A 23,366-nucleotide genomic window follows, 5' to 3' on the forward strand; every position below is an offset into this window, starting at 1 on the left:
GAGATTTCCCATCTACGTAGTTTAGAGAAACTCGTGCTGGGATGTAGGATCCAGGTCACACATGTTGTGGAGCAGTGGTCATGACCATTTGCCATGTATCCACCTTGATGAATGGTCACCTTCAAACGATTGCAAAGAGCAGAGTTGATCCTCCACTGACCAAATACACTGCTGAGCACAGCATGTTCTCCTTCAAAGGCAGCTTCAAAACCCATCTCTTCTGGACCATTCCTCCCCAGTATCAGTTTTTCTGAACTATGTAGACAGGAGTTGTCCTTGCAGCACATCCTTCATTCCTGTAATCCTCCAGGTGTCAATCTCCACCAACCTCTATCCTACACACACTTCCACACAGCTCCAGAATCTTGACTTCACTCATCCTACACCCACAGTATCTTCCTCACAGTCTCTCCTTCCTCTGCTCAATCAACATCTCCCAATCTACTCTTCCACATGCACTTCATGAACTCATCAGTGCTGGTGTGCACCTGTTGCCTCTCACTACTGCATATACTTTACACCTGCTGCCTTCATCTGAGCCATCACCCTTCCTCCCTTCCTCAACTCTCCCTCCTGTTTCTCACCTCACCCTCACTCCAGTCAACCGGCAGAACTACAGTCCCAAAATGTGTATTCAGCTTGCACAATAAGCTTGCACAATGAAGTTGTATAGGTGTGTGTGTGTGTGTGTGTGTGTGTGTGTGTGTGTGTGTGTGTGTGTTTCTGCATGAGCATGATCCATCCAGTAGCTAACGAAGTTTTCAGTCTTGTTTGTGTGCCTGTCAATGAATCAACGCCTCTACTGTTTGGTGAGTTGATACCTTTACTACTAAATTATTCACATTATGCCAAAACTTTCCATAGCATATTTATGCTAATGATTTGAGTGGTTCAGCCAAATTACGTCTCTATCTACATGCCACGTTCCAGCTCATGTTGAACTGTCATCACTGAAGCATGTGCAGCGTTTATACTAATAGAGTACTACAGGTTACACTGACCAGCCTTGCCAACATCAAGCACAACCACTGTTAACTAATGTCAGTGAGATGCTACCCATTTCACAGCAATCATTAGATAGATGTAATTTAGGGTTGTACTGATACAATGAGCCTAACCCATCTTCTGCATTCCTTAACTCTCTGTTTAAGTGCTGTAATATGTCTGTAGAGGAATGATCATTTGACAACATTTAGTGTAGACATCTGTGTTCCCTGCATTCAGACATAACAAGTAAATTAAATACTTGTCTGTAGAGGAATGATCATTTGACAACATTTAGTGTAGACATCTGTGTTCCCTGCATTCAGAAATAAGTAAATTAAATACTTTTGTTCAGGTTCCTCAATTCATATTTTACATTGCATTATTTGTACAAAAAAACATTACCGATACTGTTAGTTCACAGTGGTCTGACTATTTCATAATGTCCAGTTTCAGTAATCACTGCCAATTGATATCAATCATGTATTTTGTTATAACCTTTAATCACTAATAAATTGCGTGGATATACAAACGTAGCAACAATAGCTGGTTACATGCTACCAATTCCGTATCGGTCATTCGACTGCCGTGCCGTGACATGCGGCCGGTGCCGTTCGCAGCTAGGTGGCGCTCCCGCGCTCAGCCGAGTTGCAGAGCGCCTCTATCGCCGTTTGCGCGTACTGACGTGGCGGCACTGTTAAATGTCGTGGCACTGTCACAACACTTTTCCCCCCTTGAAAAAAAAAAAAACACTCACTTCCTGGGAGACACGGACAGCGCGGAGACATCTATGGCCTCTTGGGAGGCCCCGAGAAGATCCCGCGGAGAAACACGAGAGTACGGTCGAAAGGACGGAAGCTCGTGCGTGGAACGTGCCTCCTGGACGAGATGATGGGTGAATACTCCGGAGCAGCATCCGTAGGTGTCATGGACCTGGGAATGTGCTCCAGCGAGATGGGTCCCGGAGAATGCAGCGTCGCGACTGGGGCCGGTTCCGGCGTACTCAGAAGCGGTAGCGACGTCGGCTGCAGCAACATGCACGGGAGATCGGCAGCAGCGACAGGACTGGCTTCTCGGGCTGGTGGAGGAGAAGGAAGGGGCGGTGGCACCGGTGTAGCCACCACTCGTGGGCGCATCTGGTCATAATGGCGAACAACCATGCCGTCGTCCGTACGTATTTCACAAAGCCGGCAGCCGCGAAGAGCCTTGACCAGCCCTGGAATCCATTTAGGGCGAGATCCATACCCTCGTGCCCACACGTCGGTGGCCACCGAGTATTTTCCCGCACGAGGGGACACAGTACAAGGCCTGACAGGGTGAAGCAGGTGCAGTAGAGTGAGCGGTTGGCGGCCATGCAAAAGTTCAGCAGGGCTGCGATCACCCAGAGGCATGAAGCGATAAGAACTCAGAAAATGCAACAGAGCGTCATCTATGGAAAAAGCACTAAGGAATTTTTTCATCTGGCTTTTGACAGTGCGGACAAGGTGCTCGACCTCCCCATTCGATTGCGGATGGAAGGGCGGTGCTGTAACATTATGAATCCCGTGTCCAGTACAAAAATCACGGAAGGCCTGCGAAGAGAACGGAGAGCCATTGTCTGTGACGACCGTGGATGGAAGACCTTCTAGCGCAAAGATTTTGGACAAAGCCAGCGTCATCGCCGCAGTGGTGGGCGACGGACATCGAACAACAAACGGAAACTTCAAGAAGGTGTCAATCAACAGCAGCCAATAAGTGCCGAGGAAGGGGCCGGCAAAGTCAGCGTGCACCTGTTCCCATGGCTGCGCCGGGTCAGGCCACGGAGAGGGCATTGTACGGGGTGCAGCCAGTTGTTGAGCACACTGACCACACGCAGCGACCATGTGGGCGATGTGCGAATCAATACCGGGCCAATAAACGTGCCTGCAGGCCAGGGACTTAGTCCGAGAAATCCCCCAATGGCCTTCATGCAACAGTTTGAGAACATCTTTGTGAAGAGAGGCTGGCACCACGACCCGTGGAGATGCGCCATCCGTGGCCAGAAGAACAACACCATCACGAACAGACAGACGAAGGCGCAAGGCATGATAGTTGCGAAGGGGATCCGATGCCCGGCCCTTGGTCCTGTCCGGCCAACCCCGTTGAATAAAACTGATCACCTGACGCAGGACCGGGTCCTGCGCAGTAGCCGACGCGACCTGCGAACCTGTAAGCGGAAAACCCTCGACTGCACGACGTTCTGCCTCATCAATGCGGAAACAGAGTAGTTCATCTCGATCGAAAACCAGGTAGGGGCCCATCGGCAAATGCGACAACGCGTCAGTGTTGGCGTGCTGGGCCATGGGGCGATAGTGAATCTCATAATGAAAACGAGACAAGTATAAGGCCCAACGTTGCAGGCGGTGAGCTGCCTTATCCGGAAGCGACGCCGATGGGCTGAACAGAGAGACCAGTGGCTTGTGGTCAGTGATGAGGTGAAACTTAGAACCATACAAAAAAACGCTGAACTTTTTAGAGCATAAATGATAGCGAGCGCCTCCTTTTCGATTAGAGACTAACGCCGTTGCGCGTCGTTGAGGGTCTTGGAAGCATAGGCGATGGGTTGTTCTGACCCATCCTCACACCGATGGGCGAGAACAGCCCCTAGGCCATACTGGGACGCGTCAGTCGCCAGAACCAAGTGCTGACCCAGACGGAATGTGGCAAGACAAAGCGCCGACTGCAAATGAGCCTTCAGGCGGACAAAAGCCTGCTCACACTCATCGGTCCAACAGAAAGGAACGTTTTTGCGTAACAGCTGATGCAGAGGATGAGCTACCGCCGCCGCGGATGGAATGAATTTGTGATAATAAGCAATCTTGCCTAGAAACGCCTGAAGTTCTTTGACCGTAGACGGCCAGGGTAGAGCGGTAATGGCCGCAACATGCTGACGTAGAGGACGTATACCCTCACGGGACAAGTGGAAACCAAGATACACAATGGAGGGTTGGAAGAACTGTGACTTGTCCAGACTGCACTTCAACCCAGCCGAATGCAGAACCCGAAACAGTGAACACAAATTGCGAAGGTGCTCCTCAGTGGAGGACCCCATGACAACAATGTCATCCAGATAGTTTATGCAGCCGGGAACGGAAGCCGTGAGCTGTTCCAAAAACCGCTGAAAAATGGCCGGTGCGCTAGCGACGTCAGACTGTAACCGCTGGTACTGATACAACCCACAAGGAGTGTTGATGACGAGAAATTCCTTGGAAGACGCATCCAACGGCAACTGATGGTACGCCTCCGATAAGTCAAGTTTGGAAAAGAACTGGCCCCCAGCGAGCTTGGTAAATAACTCCTCAGGACGGGGAAGAGGATAAGTGTCAATGAGGCTCTGAGCATTGACAGTGGCTTTAAAATCACCACACAATCACACACTCCCGTTTGGTTTAGAAACCACCACGATTGGCGATGCCCATTCACTGGACTTAACAGGAAGGAGAATCCCTGAAGCTGTTAACCTGTCTATCTCAGCCTTGATAGGTGCACGCAACGCCACCGGAATAGGGCGTGCCCGGAAAAACATAGGGCGAGCTGTAGGTTTAAGAGTAATGTGGGCTTCAAAATCCTTGGCACGACCCAGACCAGCAGAGAACACGGACGAAAATGCAGAACACAATCCATCCAGCTGTTGATACGGAATATCCTCAGATATGAGGTGCACATCATCATCAATGGAGATCCTGAACAACTGGAAAGCATCATAACCGGACAGGTTTTCAGTGCCCGCATGATCCACCACATAAAACGTGAGGGGCCTAACAACAGACTTGTAGGCAGTGGAAGCATCAAACTGGCCAACGATAGGAATTTTCTGTTTATTATAAGTTCTCAGATTTCGCGTAACTGGAGACAAGGGAAGGGAGCCCAACTCCAAGTACGTGCAAGAATTAATGAGAGTTACTGCAGAGCCAGTGTCCACTTGCATGCGAATGTCATTATCCAGAACACGAACAGTAACAAACAACTTATTTGTTTGAGAAAGCACACAGTTAACATCCATGTCCGATGCCTCGTCCTCGTCGAGAGGAACTTTAGGGGACTGACACATAGAAGCAATGTGGCCTTTTTTCCTACATGAATTACACGTGGCCCAACGTTTTGCACACGCGGCCCTGTCATGCTGTACGAAACAACGTGGACAAGAAGGAAGTGCGGAACAAACCTGCTTCTGTGGTTGCTGTTTTTGCTGCGAGCGTGGCGGCCCAACGCGACGTTGTTGACGCGAGTGAACCGCCGCCACATCGTTGGTCCCCTGGGAAACAGGCAAATTGACCGTGTCGAAAGTGGTCTGTATAGCGCCTACATCACACCACGAGTCTATTTGCGCACCAGCAGCGTGAGACACTTCAAAAGATTGAGCGATGCTTAGAACTTCCGACAACGACGGGTTTGGCAGTTGTAAGGCACGTTGCCGAACTTCTTTATCAAGAGCAAGCCGTAGAATCGCATCCCTAACCATTGAATCAGCATAAGACTCATGATGAGTGTCCATGACAAACTGACATTTCCTACTCAGACCGTGTAGTTCCGCCGCCCAAGCCCGGTAAGATTGATGGGGCTGTTTACGACATCAGTAGAACGCCACGCGGGCGGCAATGACGTGGGTGTTTTTTTGGTAATAGTTAGACAATAAGTGACACATTTCTTGGAAGGACAGAGAGGCAGGTTCCCGCAGCGGGGCTAACTGAGATAGCAGCTGATAGATCCATGGGGAAATCCAAGATAACGACTTACACATAGGAGCGTCGACAACGTCGAAAGCCAAGAAGTGTTGCCGCAAACGCTTCTCATAATCCTCCCAGTCTTCAGCGGCCTCGTCATAAGGAGGGAACGGAGGCGGAGAAGAGGAAGACAGACGATGAAAAGCGATGTTGACAACGCCTGAATAGCAGCTGTCAGCTGTGTTTGTTGTTCAATGAGCGCTTGCATAAGCTGTTCCATGTCTGCCCTGACACGAACACACAAATCCACAACGCAGGAACAAAAATATCTGACCTAGTGGCCAAAAAGTGTTATAACCTTTAATCACTAATAAATTGCGCGGATATATAAACGTAGAAACAATAGCTGGTTACATGCTACCAATTCCGTATCGGTCATTCGACTGCCGTGCCGTGACACCGTAGCTAGGTGGCGCTCCCGCGCTCAGCCGAGTTGCGGAGCGCCTCTATCGCCGTTTGCGCGTACTGATGTGGCGGCACTGTTAAATGTCGTGGCACTGTCACAACATATTTACTAAAACATATGACTTAGATGGCAACAGTCTATTGACATATATTTGGCTATTTTAGAAGGTAAATTCATCTGCACACTAGGTCACATGCACAAAATGAAAAAGATACCATTAAAAAATTTTGAGACTCACCTGTCGGTAGACAGACAAGTGTGTTATGATACAAAGCATTCTGAATAATGTTGAACTGGTAATCACGTTTTGGGATGTCTACTGGATACTTCCACGTGCGCCCTGCACTAACGTCAAAGCCTGGAGCTTCTTCTCCCATATACAGATGTCTGAAATACAAGTGCAAATATAAGTTAATTCAAAGTGAGTGAGTGAGTGAGTGAGTGAGTGAGTGAGTGAGAGAGAGAGAGAGAGAGAGAGAGAGAGAGAGAGAGAGTATTACAAATAAATGTTAACAGCATACACCGAGTAATTATCTGTTCAACTACTCAATTTTCTTGTTTCATTGGTATTAAAAAGTACATATCTTGACACAGTGCGTAGGAACTTCCTCTTTACATACTTTCCTATGGATTCCTATAAAGACTTGCAACTAAAATTCACACCCATGCATTTTCGGCTGTACGTCTTAGCTGATTCCAACTTCAAGTCCTCTTCCCTTCATTATTTTCCATCATAATTCTCTTACATTATTTCTTGTTACCTTCACCTAAAACATGAAGGCAAAGGTATCTGGACACATCATTCAGATACCAACTTCTGTACCTGAGCAACATGGGAAGTCTACTACAGTAGTTTATGAGAATGATGTAAAATAAGTTTGCACAATAGACTTTTCAGTTTGTCAGCTCCAACCAATAAATTTTTTAAGACTACCAGAGTCTTGATTGGGTTTATTGATCCCCTAGTTTTCCATTTTACAACAACACTGATCGGCCTTAATCTGGAAAGATATATTGCTTGCATTTTTTTTTTTAGTAGGAGGCTTTTCATCCATGTGAAATAAATATTGCTGCAAAGAGTTACCAAATACTCACATAAAACATGAAAAAATACCCCAAAGTGATGAAGATATAAAAAATTAGTGATAAACTTATAATGATTCACAAAAAAGTCTCAGTGTTTGAGCCCCAACTGAAAAGCTGTGGAACCCAAAGTAAAACTTAGCACTGAAAGTTGACTAAAGTGAGAAACTGACACCACTGAGATGTCAATGGAAAAACTAAGTGTTTGCATGTGAAATGGTCTGGGTATGAACAACAATCACAAATGAGATTACAGTGATAGTTTAAAAATGTAAGCCACTATCATGTAGCAGTTTCAGCTGCAGAACTGAGAACTTCAGAGAAAAAAATATGTTCTCACAACTTATGTTTCCAAATCATGCAATAATACTTTTCGGAGATTTTAATGGCTCCACATTGATTGTTAAAATTTGGTAGACAGACATAAAAGTTTTCTATGAAAATTACCTAGAACAGGTAGTTTGGCACAATAACCATGAGAGAAATGGAATAGACCTGATGGCAATAAACTGACTTGACCTCTTTGTGATCAGGGATCAGTGACCACAAAGCAGTTGTGTACACAATAAATACCGCGGTACAAAGAGACAGAAAAGCAAGCATAAAATTCTGTATGTTCTTTAAAACTGATAATGATGAGGTTATCTAATTTCTCAGACAAAAACTCAAATTATTTAATTTGGACAGTGAACAAAAAGAGCAAAAATAACTCAAATCCAGATGAATAATCTCCTTGGTACACTGGCAATATCAGAAAACTTCTTAAGACACAGTGCCAACTACACGGAAGAGACAAAACTAAGTATAAATCTCAAGATACACACATTGAAAAAAAAATTGATTTTATGTTAAGTCTGCCAGTTACACAAAAATTACTGTCAAGACACTTGTGGATGAGACAGAGACTTGTGGGGAAGCATGTACTGCCTTCCATATCTCACTTGCTAATGGCTCTATAATTGGTACGTGGTGCTGACGTGTTCTGGTTGCAGGCATTTCTTTATGCCATCTGCACCCAGTTCTCCTGCATGACATCACTTCCATTTTGCAATTGTAATAAATGTTTATATAATAACCTTAATATCACTAAGTATTAGCATACGGAGAAGACAGAACTTGACACATTTTCAAAAATTCAAAGTAAATGTTTTTGCAGTTATTACACAATGTTTTCATGAATGGTAGGGAAGATAGATAGGAAGTTCAAATTTGGCAGACACTTGCAATTTTACATGCGGTATTCTTTCATTAGGCTGATTTTTTCTTTATTTACAACATTTACAGAATAATTTTAGTAAAAACAAATGCTATACAAAATGGAGTAGGATCTTTGTATATTAACTACCTCTTGGGTTTGGCTTACAGTTCAGAAATTATAATATGTGAAAGAGTCTAAAATTTAATGTTATGATGTGTCTTTCGGCTACTGTAAGCTAAATATTTCAGCCACAGTCACATTTAAATGATTATTTCAGAGGAGACAGGTGTTGGTGTCATGTCTTTCAATAATTCTATTTGTTTTATTTTACAGGAGAGGGTGATGCATATTATTTGACTTCACTCAAAAGAAGATTTACTATAAGTAGAAAATTATTAGGTGACCACAAAGTCTTAAATGTAAAGGCAATGACCACTTTCAATAAAAAATTGGTATGGTTATAGGAGATGCAGGCACTAGCTGTTAAGTGGTGAGTATTACCTACAACAGCGCAGCCATGAATGACATCTGCCCCTGTGGACCACTAAAAGAGGAGTCAGGTCCACGCACAACACACTCTTAAAATCTCTCCACACTCTGCCTTGGATGTCTAAAACTTTGTAAAATTTTTGTTGTGTGCAGTATGGGATTTTGAGTTTTTAACAATGTTCTACCAATGAGGAAATCACACTGAATTTCCATTAACTGTTTTCCGTAATGCAATCCACATGAAATATCACGTGGCAAAAAGATTTATTTATACACGAAGAACTGTTTTAGGGTATAACTGTAGTTTTCAGAAATTCACTTCAGGATAAGCATAATGATGATGAAACTTGGCTGAATGCAAGTTACAAGACAACTTTTCTGATCTACTTAAACTGTGACACTAGGGAAATCTGAAAGACAGTTATTACGAAGGAACGAAAATTAAAGCAATTTTAAACCAAACACTGTGACTGTGATGGACTTAGTCTTTGTGAATGTGCTTTAAGCATTTTTGAGACAGTTATTTTACTACAGAAATGTGTTAGAATAACTGGTAGAAAGTGTTTTTCCTTCCTTTAAAGAACTTGTGTTACAGAGCTGTAGCAACAGAGAGGTTGCAGTAAGACACCTGAAAGGAGCCTACAGGAGGAAGTCATATGAGGACAGCTTTTTCCAGTATTTTTCTGGTGTCACTTAACAACCATGTGTTCTGTCCCTGTAGAATGGAAAGTAGTAATGAGTTCATAGTTTGACAGTAGTGAGCTAACACATTACAGGCAGAAAAAAGTTGTGAATGTTGCTAGGCTGAAGAAACGAAATAAAACTATAAATATATGAGAAATTAGGGCTTGTATGGAGGCTTATAGATAGTCATTTTTCCCTCACTCTATTCGTGAGTGGAAATGATTAGTAGTGAAATTTTAACATGTGGTCATTTACAAGCATTCAGAAAACAAAAGTGGAATGGCTTCATTTAAAAATTTCATTAAAGCTGCGGACCCAGTTATCACCAAACTCAAATATGTGCCTTACCAAATGACAGACATGATAAGTATTACCTCCTATTTTTCTGGAAATCAGTAAATAAAAGATAATGATTTATAACCATCTGATGCTTTTGTCTGTTCATTTTCCATATCTATGTCACATCTTTACTTCATTCCTCCAATAAAACACCACCCAGTTTTACCTCTAATATTCCCCAGCATTTGCCCAACACTCACTGATGTCACGTTACTTTCCTCCTCCCTATAGCAACATCACAATCTGCATCAGTTCAAAAAATTTCCCTTGTTGTTGTTGTGGTCTTCAGTCCTGAGACTGGTTTGATGCAGCTCTCCATGCTACTCTATCCTGTGCAAGCTTTTTCATCTCCCAGTACCTACTGCAACCTACATCCTTCTGAATCTGCTTAGTGTATTCATCTCTTGGTCTCCCTCTACGATTTTTACCCTCCACGCTGCCCTCCAATACTAAATTGGTGATCCCTTGATGCCTCAGAACATGTCCTACCAACCGATCCCTTCTTCTGGTCAAGTTGTGCCACAAACTTCTCTTCTCCCCAATCCTATTCAATACTTCCTCATTAGTTATGTGATCTACCCATCTAATCTTCAGCATTCTTCTGTAGCACCACATTTCGAAAGCTTCTATTCTCTTCTTGTCCAAACTATTTATCGTCCATGTTTCACTTCCATACATGGCTACACTCCATACGAATACTTTCAGAAATGACTTCCTGACACTTAAATCAATACTGGATGTTAACAAATTTCTCTTCTTCAGAAACGCTTTCCTTGCCATTGCCAGCCTACATTTTATATCCTCTCTACTTCGACCATCATCAGTTATTTTGCTCCCCAAATAGCAAAACTCCTTTACTACTTTAAGTGCCTCATTTCCTAATCTAATTCCCTCGGCATCACCCGACTTAATTAGACTACATTCCATTATCCTTGTTTTGCTTTTGTTGATGTTCATCTTATATCCTCCTTTCAAGACACTGTCCATTCCATTCAACTGCTCTTCCAAGTCCTTTGCTGTCTCTGACAGAATTAGAATGTCATCGGCGAACCTCAAAGTTTTTATTTCTTCTCCATGAATTTCAATACCTACTCCAAATTTTTCTTTTGTTTCCTTTACTGCTTGCTCAATATACAGATTGAACAACATCGGGGAGAGGCTACAACCCAGCCTCACTTCCTTCCCAACCACTGCTTCCCTTTCATGTCCCTCGACTCTTATAACTGCCATCTGGTTTCTGTACAAATTGTAAATAGCCTTTCGCTCCCTGTATTTTACCCCTGCCACCTTTAGAATTAGAAAGAGAGTATTCCAGTCAACATTGTCAAAAGCTTTCTCTAAGTCTACAAATGCTAGAAACGTAGGTTTGCCTTTCCTTAATCTTTCTTCTAAGATAAGTCGTAAGGTCAGTATTGCCTCACGTGTTCCAGTGTTTCTACGGAATCCAAACTGATCTTCCCCGAGGTTGGCTTCTACTAGTTTTTCCATTCGTCTGTAAAGAATTCGTGTTAGTATTTTGCAGCTGTGACTTATTAAGCTGATAGTTCGGTAATTTTCACATCTGTCAACACCTGCTTTCTTTGGGATTGGAATTATTATATTCTTCTTGAAGTCTGAGGGTATTTCGCCTGTTTCATACATCTTGCTCACCAGATGGTAGAGTTCTGTCAGGACTGGCTCTCCCACGGCCGTCAGTAGTTCCAATGGAATATTGTCTACTCCGGGGGCCTTGTTTCGACTCAGGTCTTTCAGTGCTCTGTCAAACTCTTCACGCAGTATCATATCTCCCATTTCATCTTCATCTACATCCTCTTCCATTTCCATAATATTGTCCTCAAGTACATCGCCCTTGTATAGACCCTCTATATACTCCTTCCACCTTTCTGCTTTCCCTTCTTTGCTTAGAACTGGGTTTCCATCTGAGTTCTTGATATTCATACCAATCATTCTCTTATCTCCAAAGGTCTCTTTAATTTTCCTGTAGGCGGTATCTATCTTACCCCTAGTGAGATAGGCCTCTACATCCTTACATTTGTCCTCTAGCCATCCCTGCTTAGCCATTTTGCACTTCCTGTCGATCTCATTTTTGAGACGTTTGTATTCCTTTTTGCCTGTTTCACTTACTGCATTTTTATATTTTCTCCTTTCATCAATTAAATTCAGTATTTCTTCTGTTACCCAAGGATTTCTACTAGCCCTCGTCTTTTTACCTACTTGATCCTCTGCTGCCTTCACTACTTCATCCCTCAAAGCTACCCATTCTTCTTCTACTGTATTTCTTTCCCCCATTCCTGTCAATTGCTCCCTTATGCTCTCCCTGAATCTCTGTACAACCTCTGGTTCTTTTAGTTTATCCAGGTCCCATCTCCTTAAATTCCCACCTTTTTGCAGTTTCTTCAGTTTTAATCTACAGGTCATAACCAATAGATTGTGGTCAGAGTCCACATCTGCCCCTGGAAATGTCTTACAATTTAAAACCTGGTTCCTAAATCTCTGTCTTACCATTATATAATCTATCTGATACCTTCTAGTATCTCCAGGGTTCTTCCATGTATACAACCTTCTTTCATGATTCTTAAACCAAGTGTTAGCTATGATTATGTTGTGCTCTGTGCAAAATTCTACCAGGCGGCTTCCTCTTTCATTTCTGTCCCCCAATCCATATTCACCTACTATGTTTCCTTCTCTCCCTTTTCCTACACTCGAATTCCAGTCACCCATGACTATTAAATTTTCGTCTCCCTTCACAATCTGAATAATTTCTTTTATTTCATCATACATTTCTTCAATTTCTTCGTCATCTGTAGAGCTAGTTGGCATATAAACTTGTACTACTGTAGTAGGTGTGGGCTTCGTGTCTATCTTGGCCACAATAATGCGTTCACTATGCTGTTTGTAGTAGCTTACCCGCATTCCTATTTTCCTATTCATTATTAAACCTACTCCTGCATTACCCCTATTTGATTTTGTGTTTATAACCCTGTAGTCACCTGACCAGAAGTCTTGTTCCTCCTGCCACCGAACTTCACTAATTCCCACTATATCTAACTTCAACCTATCCATTTCCCTTTTTAAATTTTCTAACCTACCTGCCCGATTAAGGGATCTGACATTCCACGCTCCGATCAGTAGAACGCCAGTTTTCTTTCTCCTGATAACGACATCCTCTTGAGTAGTCCCCGCCCGGAGATCCGAATGGGGGACTATTTTACCTCCGGAATATTTTACCCAAGAGGACGCCATCATCAAGTAATCATACAGTAAAGCTGCATGCCCTCGGGAAAAATTACGGCTGTAGTTTCCCCTTGCTTTCAGCCGTTCGCAGTACCAGCACAGCAAGGCCATTTTGGTTATTGTTACAAGGCCAGATCAGTCAATCATCCAGACTGTTGCCCTTGCAACTACTGAAAAGGCTGCTGCCCCTCTTCAGGAACCACACGTTTGTCTGGCCTCTCAACAGATACCCCTCCGTTGTGGTTGCACCTACGGTACGGCTATCTGTATCGCTGAGGCACGCAAGCCTCCCCACCAACGGCAAGGTCCATGGTTCATGGGGGGATTTCCCAGCTAAAATCCAGTCCCAAATCCTGTTCCTACCTAAGCCATGGAATCCATTCTTCCTTTCACAATTAGCTTAAAATTTTCCAATTCTACCAATCTGTATTCCTCACAAAGTTGGTACTACAGAAACAAATCACCATGGCATAGGCATCCTTCAAGCACCTCTGCTCAATTCACAAGATACCATTACTGTGCAATCTGACCTACCTACACCATATCTCCCCAATCGGAAACCCCTGCCCTCCAATACTTGGAAGAACATCTCATACACCATCTCCAAAAATTATCCAATTTATTGACACCTTATTACTGAATCGGAGCACCACTACCCATAAAAAACTATCCTACCCCCACTAACCCCCCCCCCTTCAAACCCTCAAAAAAACTAAGACAATGCCACACTCCCCAAAACTGCTTCCCACAAAAACCCAGAACCTAAACAAATCCTTTAGGGTTTTGTCAACCTGTCCACTAGGAACTCCACTTATACATTTTTCAGTCCTATCCAAAGGTATGACCTTCAGCCACACACCCAATTTCAGCCATGCTGGACTCGTCAAATACCTGCTGCTATGCCCCCCCCCCCCCCTCAATCCCTACAATGGAAACATGTCTTTGCTACCAATCCCTCCAACCAATGTCAACCTAATCCCAACATTCAATCTTTTCTCTACCAGCTACCAGTTCTCATCAACATCTAAAATGTGACCCTCCCTGCCTCCCACCTCCATGCCTCCCCCCCACCAAATTACCTTCCAGGAATTCTTTAGCTCCAACTCGGCCTCACCATCCTTTCCTTGATGCCTTCCCACGAATACACACTTCTCAGTGAAAGAAAGAACTACCATCTGCATCCTCAAGACAGGCTTCCCGCAGACAAATGCTCTACCATTGTTGTGAGAATCACAGTGACTGCATGACAGAATGCATCTACTCTGACTGACCACCACCTCCCATAGCCTAGCCTTTCATATCAATCCTAGCAATACAAAGGCATTTTCCATAATGCTACAACACCCAATCTTTAATTGTTGTTGAATTATATAAACAATGTAGTTTCTAAAAAATACCAATGTGTAATAGGGTTCAGAGCTTGAAAATACCTTTCAATTCACTCTTAGCAATATCAATAATGTGTACTACTGATTTTATGACCACCACAAAAAATTTAAAAAACACAAAGCAGGTAAACAACCATGCCAATTTTGACCTATTACCACCTGTATCCCTACTCGTTACTGCTGATGCCACATCTCTATATGCCACCATCAACCAGGCCCATGGCCTTGCCGCTGTCCAACACTCTCCCCTCATGTCCTAACTTCAAACCCATATTCTTATTCCTCATACATTTAATTACATCCTCAAGCATAATTGTTCCTCCTTTGAGGGAAAGATATATAAAAAGAAAATCCACAGAACAGTCATGGGCACCCACATGGTACCCCCCTAGGCCACCCCCTAGGCCAATCTGTTTACAAGCCATCTAGAGGAAGCCTTCTTAGCCTCCCAAAAACCTCAACACCTGGTCTGCTTCAGGTTCTTTGATAATATCTTCACGATCTGGACGTTGGGTGAAGAAACACTATCTTCTTTTCTTCACAGCATCAACATTCTCTCTCCCATTCACTTCACCTGTTCCTCCTCAGCCCAGTGTACCACCCTTCTGGACGTTGACTTCCACCTCTTTGATGACTTCATTCATACTTCTGTCTGCATCAAGGCCACTAGACATCAGTAGCACCTACATTTTGACAGCTGTCATCCCTTCCACACCAAAATATCATTCTCACATAGTCTGGCCACCCACGGACAGCACATCTGCAGTGACAATAATTCCCTTTCCCAGAATGCTGAAGGTCTCACTAAGGCCTTCACAGGGGTACTAATACCCGACACCTAGCCTGCAAACACATTTCCCTTGTCACGTTCTCACAAACCCCTAATCCTCCCACCACCCTCAAGTCCAACCGCAAAGGAGCACTTCCTCATCACCCAATATCACCTTGTATTGGAACCATGTCCTTCACCAGGGCTTTAGCTGTTAATCATTGTGCCTGGAAATGTGGGATGTCTTACCCAAAATCCTTCCCACCCCTCCTAAAGTGGTATTCCACCACCCACCCACTCTACACAGTATCCTGGTCCATGCCGATCCCACTCCCACTCTTAACCGTTAGGCAAATGAGTCACATCCCTGTGGAATAACCAGGTGCTAGACTTGTCCGATTCATCCAACCAGCACATCCTAGTACTCCAATCCTATCACAAGCTTATTCTATGCCTCCACAGGCAGGGCCATGCGTAAATTCAGCGATGTCATATACCACCAACTCTGTTGCAATTGCAGCACAGCATTTTATGTGGGCATGATGACCATCCAGCTATCAACCAGAGTAGATGGCCACCATCAAACATTCGCCAACAGCAGAGTTGACCACCTAGTTGCAGAACACGCTGCTGAGCACAAAGTGCTTGATTTTAATGGTTGCTTCATAAACTGTAAGATCTGAATTCTTGCCCCAGCTCCAGTTTTTCTGAACAATGCAGGTGAGGATTATCATTACAGTGCATCCTTTATTCCCATAATCCTCTGGGCTCCAGTCTCAGTTAACCTGCTGCACTAACACCCTCTTCTCTGCAGTTCTCTCTTCCTCTGTTTCCCCTCTCCATCCACTTCCCCATATCACGAACATTGTGCACTGCACAAACTCACTGGTACCAGTGCATATGTGTCACATTTCTACTCTGTGCACCTGCTGCCCTGATCCCCAACCTCCTATCATGCACACCTCCTATCACCCTCTAAGCAGTCAACCATCCTCCCCCAAACACTCTCACCCACTACCTGCCTCTTTTCTTTCCTCACCCATTCCATCTGGCACAGCTCCCTCTACCTGCCAAATTGCAGTCCTGGCACTGTGTATTTAACCCGCACAACATGGCTGAGCAGGTGTCCATGTAGAAAGAAAGAAAGAGAGAGAGAGAGAGAGAGAGAGAGAGAGAGAGAGAGAGAGAGAGAGAGAGAGAGAGAGCAGCTCATCCCCAGCCATGATTAAAGCCTAACATTTTTTTTTTTTAGTTAGGCAGTAAGAACTTCTCCCATTGATGAAATCCTTAAATGTCTACAGTTTTTGCGGCCTCTATGCTCTCTTTCTTATGCATAAATTCTATTTAGGCAAAGAGAATAATTATAGAAGAAATAGCAAACAGTCACAATTACGATGAAGCTCATGTCTCCTGTGTTCAGTTTAACCCTTGTGTCCACATTGGTTTACCCGGATAACCTTTATAACTATAACACACAATTTTTCGGGTGTATTGAAAGTACTGTACACAAGCCTCAGATTATTCCTCATTTGCATCTTTATAAAATTCATAATAAAAGCAAAATTTAAATACTTTCAAAGAAGAGCATTTAAATGAGAAGGAAAATAATGCACTTTCTAATCTATATTTGGGTTAGCCAGGTAAGCACACAACTCCATTAGAACAGGTGTGAAGTTCGCACATGAAACACTTCATTTTATATAATACATTCATATTTTTATTATTCATTAGACAACCAAGTAATAATACAACTAATACAGTCATAAACTTGGGCAAAATATATCAAGTTTTACTATATGTGACAGAGTACACTACATGATATTATATGGCTACTAAAGTTTGCTGTTCATTACTGTGGATAGTTAAACTTGGAATTATTACTTATTCACAACATCCATACACTGTTGTTGCAGTGCAGTGTTCATCACATATTGGTTTTTTACATGTCTTGCAACTTTTTCTTGTTTTCCTCTTCTTTTTGTTTGAGTGAGATTTGCATACAAAAATCACCAATGATTTTTAGCCATTCAGAAGAATCTCATTTTAGCTGAACCTCCACTCGTTCAGTAACCAGAATTAGAGGTCCTCCTATCATGCACTTAATACCTGATTTCATGGAAAAAATTTCTCAGGAAATTAGGATTTGTATATCTAGAGATAATAGGAGGCATTGCCAAATGTTTTCCCAGATCCAGTAGAAACAGGCTCATTTTTTGCTTGAGGATTGTTTTCTGTCTAAATAATGTATGCTACTAAGCAAATGCTAGCAGCCATCTCTCTGTCCTCCGTTTTACACTGTAATGAGAACACAACTTGTCCATATTATCAGCACCCTCTTATGTGCTGTTATAATAATGTATAACATCTGGCTCTGAAAGGGGGCCAGGAGTGGATGCATCATAAAGCATTGTGGGTAACACTAGAACTGCTTTTTCCTTCTTTGGAACATATGAACACAGAGAAATGTTATCTTCACTGAATCGAAATAAAGATGACAGTTCTTGGCGTGAAGAGGAAGGTTGCATTTCTGGCGGTAAATAGGGCTTGCTTCTTTTCACAGTGCCAACTATGGACAAATACCAAATCATCAACAGTCTTGCTAATGGTAGAGTTGTGAAAAAATTGTCAGTGACTGTATTTCTGCCAGTACCTTTGAAATGGCAACATAAATCTTTTACTACCCTCTCTCCTTCATTAGTTTCTCTTCTGGAAGCAGAGTTACCTGTATAAATTTGGCCAGTTATTGGATAAGAATTTCACGGATCACAAACCCACCAAATCTTCAAGCTATGTTTGACTAGATTTTAGTAAATCTTGCCTTTCCTTTGTACAGAAAAAGCTGCTCATCAACAGTGAGGCAATCAGAGGGCACATAGATTTTATGAATATTTGAATTTAGCATTTCAAATATGGCAGATATTGCAGCAGCTATGTCACTTTTCAAATGCTCAGCCCTAGTTATCACATTATCAAATCTTATAAATCTGCTCAACTGCCAAGGTCACCTGTTGAGGAATAAGCTTGCACAATACAATGGGAATGCATTTGTTTTCCACATTTCCTTCGTGTGTTCAGCATAAGAAAATCTTACTCCAGATTTAATATATATACCAAGACATGCATCAAATTCTTCCAGTGTCAATGGCTTCCACTCTTTCACTCCTCTTCTGAAATGATGAATACCCGATTTGGCTTCCTACTGGTTTCACATACTATTATATCACACATTTCTTTAGCAAATATACTTTTGAAGGTCCTTATAAAAAGAAGCTTTGTTGTACGTGTTGGACCAGCCCTTTCCTGCAAAATATTATGCTTCAGCAACTTTCTTGTCCCAACAGGTTCCTTAAGACATTTAGTTCCATCTGTATCACATAGAATGCCTGCAGAAGATACAACTGATTCACTGTTTTTGACAGCTCCATCATTTTCATCGCTACTATTATCATATGTCTCTCTTTCAACTTCAATATCACTATAAGTACCAATGGTATCTTCACTACCTGAAGCAGCAGCATTTTTCTTACATGAAGTCCATTTGTATGCAGAATATTTGTCACTGAAATCTATAGCGTCATCCTCTTCTGTCTCAACAATAGACCATAACTTTCTAATATACTATTCTTTTACTTCATAGCTTAATCTGCTGTATTCAGATTTAGATAATTCCAGCTGATCACCCATAAGAATCCAGAGTTGAGGTACAAACAATAATGAACAATTCATAATGTTGTGCAACAGTAGCCAGCAATAACTAGAACACCTTGTTGCAACTATTTCGTATATGCCCTGAGCTGAGTGTTGCCAACAGTGACGGTACGACAATAAATTCATTAGGTTACACTGGTAACCTGGTTATAGGACAAAGTATAATTTTTTTAGTGTGGACATAAGGGTTAAAAACATAAATAAGAATAAACTATACATGATTATCTAAAAAACAGATGGATGCCCTCTGCCTTGAAGATGAAAACACAGCTAGGGCTGCTGCCCACATTCCTCAAAACGTGTTGGAGAAAATAACATTAATAGCTGATTTTACGTAGTTTAAACAGGTAGCTGTTTGATCTAAAATTACCCTCAATTTCCACAACAGCACGCTGCTCCACGGAATATAAAATGTTCAAGATAAATATCAAGATATTGTGACAAATTCTGGGTACTGTCTTGTCTTCTTACACAGATATTCTGCAAATAATTCTGCAAGATTATAATTTCTATCCATTTTATCATACTTATTATTGTCCCATCACTACACTGTATTTTTCCTTTTTGTATGTGCTGAATTGCTGTATCTACTTATTCCAACAATGTTTCAAGAATGTAATGACACACACACCCTATTATTGTTTCTATTTCTTAATGTGTTAAGACACTTAGTATTGTCTCTCTATAGTACATACCAGTGTTGCCTGACATTCTGACTAATGAACTATGATGCCTACCCTGTGTAAGTAAAATGGATGGAAGACTGGAGTTCAATGTTTCATCAAAGAAGAGGTCATTAGAGATGGAGTACAAGCTCTGATTAGGAAAGGATATGATAGGACATTGGGCACACCCTTTTTGAAGGATCCACTCTGGCAATTGCCTTAAGGGATTTGGGTAAATCATAGAAACAACAATCAGGATGTGTGGATAGGGATTTGAACCACCTCCCTATCTAATACAAATCTAGTGTCATATTACTGCACCATCTCTCTTAGCCACAGTGTATGTGCTTGTTTAGTTTTCTTCATGTTCCAGTTCTTAAATCCCTCTTCTGCAATCTTCAACTACAAAGTCATCTCTGAAATTTTGTCACAATTTGTATTCTTCATGTCCGTAGTGGTTTTTAGTATAATGTTAATTATCTTGCAATTTTTTTTAGCAGTAGGTAGTTTCATTCATTTGATGGCACTTTAAGGCTTTTGTTTGAATTTTTCATATGTTCCCTATAAAATAAACCAAAATGAGTGTTTTCTATAGTTTACTCACAGCTCATACAATGCTCTACTCTTAAATTTTTTCTTTTGGACTAATGTGCTCTGTGCTGCACTGCAGACTGAGTGAAATATTATTAACTATAGTTTATGGTTCACTAAAAATCTCAATAAGGGTATTAAATATGGAATATTCCAACACCAGATATGAACATTTGTATATATAGGGTGTCCAAATCTTTAGTTTCAAAATTGCACAGATGGCAGAGAATTCTAAACTGTGTACTTTGAGATGTGGAGCTAGTGGTTGGATATGAATTTTTATTGATACAAACAACTTATATTTTCTAGCAATAAAAGAAGTGCATAACAACTGTTTGAAGTGCAAACTGCCAGTATCAATGCACCGGGGTTCATCTGCAGTGAGACCCCCCACCCCCAGATCCGCAGGTGGCCAACAAGAGATATGCATGAAAATAATATATCACACCCCGGCAAGAACAGTGATACAACTGAAAAATGCAGTACTTGAGAAAACTAAACTTACAGAATTAATTCTATAAAAATCATACTGAAGTAGTATAAGCTGCTTTTAAATTTCAAGTAAGTACTGTTGCCAGTAAATTCCATTATATTTTTCGTGCACACTGGGGCACTTCAGACATATTTTACAGTGACATAAACTAAAGATGCAGTTTCCTGACTGGTGTCACTTTTCTTGTTGGGGGGTGCATATAATAAACAACAATTTTGTAAATGGATGAGGGTTAAGTAGGACAGAGCTGTCTGGAACAATGATAATGGAGGAGGTAAAAGCAATTACAGGAAATATAAACAGGAGGCATAAAATTTGGTCAGCATAAAAGTCAGAGTTATAATTAGTTTTGTCATGTCAGAAACCTATATTGGTGCACAGTTAACATGTCATATAGTCTTTTACAAAAAATTTGGCCTAGTTCTGGACAGTCTGGACTTCTCCACAATCACACTTAATATTGTTTTCTGTACTGTAGCCCCAGCCTGCCATATTAAACACTGATCTACCCACTCCTGATCTCAGCCTATTCAAAGGTTTCCAGGTCATCCATTACTTGTCATGTTCTGGAGGCAGAGTCTCAGAAACTCTTTTTCCAACCAGAGGGAAGGGAAGTCTATCCTTCCAAAGTTGCACCCTGGCACTTTCTGCCGTGGTAGTAAGTACCTATCATGTTCTATGGAAACTCCTCCTTGACTTCAGTTGCTGTGAATGCAGTTTATGCCCATAGAGGGGATAGGTTTGTTCTTATTCCCCTTTCTTTCATTCCTTATTTGCCGCAATTTCTCTTCGATTGGGTGGTGGTGCTATTTCTGCAAGATGGTATATCCATTCGACAGGAGCAGATTTCAAATAACCTGTTATTAATTCTGCAGGTGTTGAGAGCTACATCTACCTGTTTGGCATGTGATGAATTACATAAAACAGGGAGAGCAACCTCTGCTGTAGAATAGGCTAATGAAAGTGCACAGGTTCGGATGGTTTCAAGTTGACTGCTCCACTGTGATTTGGCCAATTTTCTTAACAGATTGTTCCTGGTGGGAACTTCCAACTTGCAATTCATGCAGTGTCTCTTGAAAGTAAGAGATTGTCCAGTGTCACTGCTACGTATTTTGGAGTGTAGCAATGTTGAGACTCAACTCCTGACCATGCTATAATCAACTTACAAGTAGCTTCCCTATCTCTCAAATGAAAAGCACACACTTGAATCCTTGAAGGGTAGGGTTTAAACTGATTTGTGCCACAGTATCTTGATAGATTTTCAAGGATATTCTGAGACCTTTTCAGGCTCACAGTTAACCATTATATATGTTAACACAGAAGGCATAACAGCAGCCAAAGAAGAGCTGCCACAAGGTCTACGCAGTCAATGCCAGTGCCACGTATTGTGCATACAAGAGACACACACAAGTTGCGACCTGCGGAAATGGAATGCGCCTCACCATTGAAAGACTGTATAATAAATATGAAAGCGCTATTTTTGTTCATCCAGACATTCAGATCCTGTCCATAGCATTAACCAAGGAAAATATCAAAATTCTCACTCCAGAAACAACCAACTGTACCATTTCATCCCTTTATAAACCACCCACTGCCAAATTTATGGTTAATAAACCCTCCAATTTTCATAATAAAAGAGTGAAGATTGTGATCGGTGATTTAAACAGCCATAGTAATGTTTGGGGCTACGATCATGAAGATCAGAATGGGGCCGCAGTACAAGAATGGACAGAACTAAATCATTTGAATCTAATCCATGATGCAAATATACCAGCATCATTCAACAGTGCCAGCTGGTAGCGACGCTATAATCCTGATCTCATATTTAGTAACAACAGTATCAGCCAACAACGTGTAAAATCTGTCGGTCCCCCAATATTTAATTCGCAGCACAGACCAATAATCTGTGACATATTTTCTGCTGTTATATCTCACAAAGCACCTTTTCGAAGAGGAATAATCTGTGACATATTTTCTGCTGTTATATCTCACAAAGCATCTTTTCGAAGAGGGTTTAATTTTAGGAAAGCAGACTGGTTGGGATTTTCAGAATTGCTCGACATCGAAGCGACGTAAATAGAACCGGCACCAGAACAAGATGACACCTTCACCGCTGCTGTAAAGAGCTGTTCCAGAATGTCAATTCCTCACAATTGTTGACTATCTTACACTTCTGGACTTACATCAGACCAAGCCACCCTACTCACAGAATACAGGAACTTATTTGAAGAAGATCCTTTCAGTGAAGCAACTGTGGAAGTATGGAACAAACTCACTACTTCTATAACAAAGATAAAAAGGGATCAAGGGATCAAAACCATAGAAAACTCAGATCTAAAAAGGGACAATCAAAAAGCTTGGAGGCTCCTGAAACATCTAAGTAATGATCCTTCTACAACAGCTGCAAAGAGAAAAGCAAGAGGAGGACAATCTACTTACATCATCATTCAGTATGGAAGAATTAGATAAGGCTATTAAACAATATAAGAATAGAAAAGCAACTGGCTTAAACGATATAAGAACAGAGCAAATAAAGCACTTTGGCATAACAACAAAGAAATGGATTCTGCAAGTCTTTTAATAGAGGTAGGTG

At 41.9% G+C, this 23,366-nt stretch overlaps 1 protein-coding gene across 1 annotated transcript in view; it reads right to left on the reverse strand.

The window, feature by feature from the left end:
• The window catches only part of LOC126470637 (Fanconi anemia group M protein), a 243,069-nt gene that overhangs the window by 166,494 nt on the left and 53,209 nt on the right, over positions 1-23,366 (reverse strand). The window contains exon 3 of the mRNA XM_050098618.1: positions 6,371-6,519. Coding sequence (XP_049954575.1) covers positions 6,371-6,519 — 149 coding nt within the window. The remainder of the gene's footprint in view (positions 1-6,370; positions 6,520-23,366) is intronic.

Source organism: Schistocerca serialis, chromosome 3 (assembly GCF_023864345.2).
Source record: "Schistocerca serialis cubense isolate TAMUIC-IGC-003099 chromosome 3, iqSchSeri2.2, whole genome shotgun sequence".
In the NCBI taxonomy this organism is placed as follows: domain Eukaryota; kingdom Metazoa; phylum Arthropoda; class Insecta; order Orthoptera; family Acrididae; genus Schistocerca; species Schistocerca serialis.